A 5270-nucleotide genomic window follows, 5' to 3' on the forward strand; every position below is an offset into this window, starting at 1 on the left:
GCAAATCAAGGCATGGGACACACGACTTAAATTTCCTACCTCATCACAGAAAATGTCCAAGAATCCCCTATCATTTAAAATGCAAAGCACATGCAAAGTCTGCAGATCTGCAGGACGCATCGATCTGCCTTAGCCACCGGTTTTGTATTTGCAGTAAGTTTTAGAGCTGCAGCAGGGGCCTGCCTCGGAAACTGACCAGCAACAAGTCATGGTCAATTAACTGTAAACCGCTGGTCGAAGTATTCGTGGCTAAAAGAAATGTCCCACCTATGACAGGAGTAGCCTTGGGGGAGGGGGAGAGACTAAGGTAAACAAGCCAAAAATCCAGCTCTATTTTGGGATCCTTGTTAACACCCTCGTGAGCCCTTTTTTTCCCCAAGAGTTCTGCAAGCTGATTTCAGCGACAGGAAGGAGAAAGCCACAAAGAAGAAAATCTGTCCGCTGCAGAAAAAGGCTGGCTGGCTTTGCGTCCCGGGGTGGGGGCTGGAGCAAGGCTAGTCCTGCAAGGAGGGAGGCGTGGAGGCCGGGAAAGGCGGGCTCAGGAGAAGCCCGGGAAGCTGCGGGTAAGGCGGGAACAGACGCGGGGCCCCTCTGGCCTAGAAGATCCGGTGAACACGCGGAGGCTTCCTTCGGATCTCGCTAAACCTCAGTAAAAAACGCCAAGACCCATCTTTCTAAATCACTTCAGTATAAGTGATTTTTGCACCCAGTTTCAATTAAGCCATTGCAAACCTCCTGCCTCGCAGGACCCGCAGCTCCGGGGAGGAGAGCTTCTCGGCCGGCGCACTGGGCCCCAAGGGCTTCCCGCCTCTCTCCGCGAGCCCCCCGGGAAAGACGTGGCAAAGGCACTGAGGAAGAGGGTGGGGAGGCTCGGAGGCCGCTGTGGGAGCGCGATCCCCAGCGTTTTCGCCAGCCAGGGCCAGGTGTGGACAAAATGGGTGGGTGGGGTTTAAGCGTCCTTATGGAGCAGAGCGCGCGCGGAATGGGTAACCGCCGCTAACTTCCGAGCTCGGAGGCTGGAGGGCAGTACCAAGAAGCAAGAGCCACCTGGCCTGGGAGGGCCACCAGTAAGGAGGCCCGGCTCTTCGGAAGACCTAAACCCGGCGAACCCCGGGCGGGGGTGGGCGTGGGGGAAGGGTGGCTCGGACGCATCCTGCCTGGCTCGGCTTTCTTCCTCCCACCTCAAGACCCAGCTGCTTCCCTCCCCACCCGCCGCGCAGGGGAACAGTAACCCACCTCCCCGTGAACTACAGCGGTCGGATGCGCCCAGGCGCACGCAAAGGTGGGGCCCAGAGAACCAGGTCGGTCCCCTAGCTCCATGCTGGCAGCTGCAGCCAGCCCAGACGTCCCCTGAAGCCCACAAATCCTCTGGCAGCCAAGCGCTTTTCAGGTCACAATGGCTAAGCCGTGAATCATTGGGTGCCTACTGCCACCCGCCGTGGACACCAACGACCTGAACTCTGTCCGCCCCTTCTTTCAGGTCACCAAGAGAGGCCAAGAAACAGCTCTGCTCACACGCAGGGAAGTTTAAAAAAAAAAAAAAAAATCAAAACTCCAAACGGCCGTCCGCGCCCTCGGAGACCTAGAGGGCCGCAGACCTCACTACGCACGATCGGCAGCCAACCCGCGCCAGAACTCAAGGCTCCAGCGAGCTCAGGACCCCGGCCGCGCGCCCCGTTGACCAAGGCCTCTCAAAGCCCGCGCGTTCCCGACCCGCTGCAGAGCCCAGCGCGTCCGGTGGGTGGAGGGAGGGAGGGAGGGAGGGAGGAGGTGAGAAAGGAAACGGGGGTGGGGTGGAAAGGAAAGCAAAGGAGCCGGGTCTTGCACGAATAGCGGGAGGAAGCGGGAAGAAATTCTCCTTATTGAGCACGCTCCAAGCCTGGCTGGCCTGCCCTCTGCGCACCAGTCAGGCCACCGAATGCGCTGCCACAAAAGCACACCATAGACTTCCAGAAAGACTATGGGCCATGCGAGTTCTTATCAGTCCCAGCTGATTTATTAAAATTACCGATATACAGACTTCCAGCACAAGAAAAAAAAAAAAAAAAAAAAAAAAAAGAACCAAAGTCAAAACAACAAAAAACAGGCAATGATCTCGACAGCGTATTGAATCTGTCTTGCCACCATTTGCTACAAATTACGCAGATGGTCTGTACTTTATTCAGATTATATTGCACAAAATGAGAAACTTTTTCAAAACTATGTGCCTTTTTTTCTTTTTTCTGCTAAAAATCGAGAATCCAGTTTCAAACCTTCCACCTGGGGCCCCATCCACATATCACAGCGTATGAGATACATAAATTCCTACTATAGTACAGTGCATATACAATCTTTAAACTAAGATAACAGCTCTGAGGTCTATATCACCATTTTCAATAAATCTTTACCTACAAATATTGAACAAATCTCTACTATAGCTGTACAAAAAAAAGTTTGTTTTTTTTTAAACCACAAGGCCTTTAGATGCAAGGATTATTCTAAAATTTTAATCCTTTTTAAAACCAGGATATAACGTACCAACAGCATGCTAAAAATAAAAATTAGAAAGAAAACGAACCCAGGAAAATTAAAAAAAAAAAAAAAAAAAAAAAGGAAAGAAGTGCCTGAAAGTCTTACTGAAAAAACACAGCAAGAATGTTCCCTTTTCACTGTACAAAAATACGCCTGAAAATATATTAATTTTTAAAAAAGACTGAGGTCTGTTATGTATCAAAAATGTTTCAATACCTTTGTACTGAGGTTTAGGCTGTCTGGTATTCAATCAAAGAGGTATAGGGAACAAGTTACAAAAAAAAAGTTGGCAAGTAGAAATCACATTTGTAAAACCATAAACAATTTTGATCTGAAAAGTAAACTCTGATCTTACGTCAGTTCACAGTTTTTTGTAAGCGTTTGTACAGTCTGCATTCTTCAAGCTCCCTGCAGTTTTGTTAAAGAATCGGATGCATAGAAGACATCAGTTTTCTCCCTCCAAAAAAAAAAAAAAAATTAAAAAATTAAAAAAAAAAACCAAAATCCCCTCAAAAACAAACATAATAAAATTTAAAAGGTTGCAATGGTCCCTTTTTTGTTCAAAACACCAGTTCTTTAAGATCTCTTAAGAAACAAAATCACCAACTCCCTAGGGTAACAGTTGTGCTGCCCGAGGGATTCGCGGTAGACGTCTTCCACTTCAAACACCAAGCTTCAAACAGCGCCTTCCGGAGCGGGGCTGCCTCTCCTCCCCCGCCCCGCCCCCTAACCTTTGTTGCAATCACGAATTTCAGGAAAAAGAAATAGTAATTACAAAAACACATTTTGGGGTCGAGTGTGGGGGGAAAAATCACAACTCCAGACTAGGTAAGCAACTATCTTGAGAATACCATCAAAGAAGGAAGGGGAGGGGGCAAAAAGGGCAGGAAACAAAATTTAAAACTACTAATTTCACTTTAACTCCACCAAAAAAAAAAAAAATCATCTTTTACTATTTCTTTGCGTCTCATCTTAACAATAGCATCAATATCTTTTTCTGCCCCCTCCGCCCTCTTCACCACCACTATCACCATCCTCATCTCTATCCTGACCGCTACGACCTCCTCCCAGGGAACCCAGCTCTGGAGAGAAAGAGCCTGAAGCGGGTGGGGGGGGGCTTGGGGGCGACCCCATTTTTCAATACGTGAACACCAGGTCAGAGAAGTTCGCCTCCAGCCAGTCCCCCGCGATCATCTCGCTCAGCTCCGGCGTGCAGTAGTCGGGGAACTCGAAGTGGGATCCCAGGCTGCCTTCGCTGAACGAATCCAAATCCTTATCCACCAGCGACAAGGACAGATTCCCAGCTGCCGCGCCGCCCCCCAGCTGTTGGTCGCTGGTGCTGTGCGCGCTTTGGGAGAAATTCAAGCTCAGGTCGAACATTAGGTCGTCGGCGTCGTCACCCGCGCTGCTGCTGCCACCGCTGCTGCTGCTGGACGACGACGAGGTGGATACTGAGCGCGAGGACCCGGGGGACAGAACGGGCTGCGCCAGCGGCGGCGGGTGCTGCTTGGTGATGTTCTTGAAGCTGTAGTAGAGGCGGCTGCCACCCCCAACGCCAGCGGTCGCGCCCGCCCGCACCTCGTCGTACAGGCTGGCCCCCTCCGGGGACTCCGCGGCGCTGCTCAGCGTCGGGCTGGCGGGCACTTTGGCGACGTTGTAGCGTCTCAGCAGCTGCGGCGGCTGCTGGTGCCCGGGGGGCTGCAGGAGCTGGTGGTGCGCGGGCTCCTCGTCCTCCTCCTCCGCCTCCTGCTTGAAGCGCATCTGCAGCTCGTCGTCGTCCTCCTCGTCGTCCTCGTCCTCGTCCAGGAAGACGCACTTCACCGACTTCCCTGCGCCCCCGCCGCCAGCGCCTCCTCCCGTGCAGTTTGCGCGCAGGCTCCCCAGAGCGTAGTCGTCGCCGGAGCCCCCGAAGTCTCCGGGCTGGGCGGCCTTGCCGGTGCCCGCTTTGGCGCCGGCGGCCGCGGGGGCCTTGAGCTTGGCGCATTTCTTGCTGGAGCCCTTGGAGGTCTTGGCGCCTCCGGAGCCGCTCGCGCCCGCGCCACTTGCGCCCGCGCCGCTTGCGCCCCCGTTTGCGCCGCCGCCCGCCGAGCTTTTCTCCGGGCTGTGGCCGGCGCTGGGCTTGGCCGAGGGGTCCATTTTGGGCTTTTTCCGGGGCCGGTACTTGTAGTCGGGATAGTCGGCCATGTGCTTCAGCCGCAGCCGCTCCGCCTCCCTGATGAACGGGATCTTCTCGCTGTCCTTCAGCATCTTCCACCGCTTGCCCAGCCTCTTGGAGATCTCAGCGTTGTGCATGTCCGGGGACTGCTCCATGATCTTCCTGCGCTCGATCTTGGACCACACCATGAAGGCGTTCATCGGTCTCTTGATGTGGCCCGACGCCGTCTTACACCAGTCCGGGTCGCTCTCGTCCAGGGCCACCGGGCTGCAAGCCATGAATTCGCCCTCCTCCGTGTCCAGCGCCTCCCGGGGCAGGTTGCTCTCCGCTTCCAAGCTTTCCGCCTGCTGCACCATGATCCGCTGTGGGGCTGGGCGCGCCAACCCGGGCCGCTCGCTGTCGTGGCTGAAGCGCCTTGTTCCCCCTCCCCCTCCCGCCCCTCCACCTTCCCCGGCAACTTGCAAAGTCCTCGCGGCTGCCGGGGTCCGCGGCGACCCCCCCTCCCCCCGTCCCCCCTTTCCAGGCTGCGCACAGCGGCTGCGGCCGCGCGCTGGGGGTGGGGGTTGCGACCACGACCGGAGAGGAGGCGAAGGCGGCGATGGTG

The 5270-nt window shown here is 54.7% G+C and overlaps 1 protein-coding gene across 2 annotated transcripts; it reads right to left on the reverse strand.

Annotated features, from left to right (window-relative positions):
- Positions 1-3648: 3648 nt before the first annotated feature.
- Positions 3649-5064, reverse strand: Sox11 (SRY-box 11). Of its 2 annotated transcripts, XM_023704800.1 has the most exons (2): positions 4593-5022; positions 3649-4526 (listed from the first exon to the last, which is right to left on the reverse strand). In XM_023704800.1, exons 1-2 carry the CDS (start codon positions 5020-5022, stop codon positions 3649-3651), a joined length of 1308 nt encoding a protein of 435 aa, XP_023560568.1. The 2 variants fall into 2 exon arrangements, with proteins under 2 accessions (XP_023560568.1, XP_004644650.1); XM_004644593.1 differs by having other exon boundaries at positions 3649-5064.
- Positions 5065-5270: the final 206 nt, after the last annotated feature.

Source organism: Octodon degus, unplaced genomic scaffold (assembly GCF_000260255.1).
Source record: "Octodon degus isolate 3935 unplaced genomic scaffold, OctDeg1.0 scaffold00204, whole genome shotgun sequence".
Lineage (NCBI taxonomy): Eukaryota > Metazoa > Chordata > Mammalia > Rodentia > Octodontidae > Octodon > Octodon degus.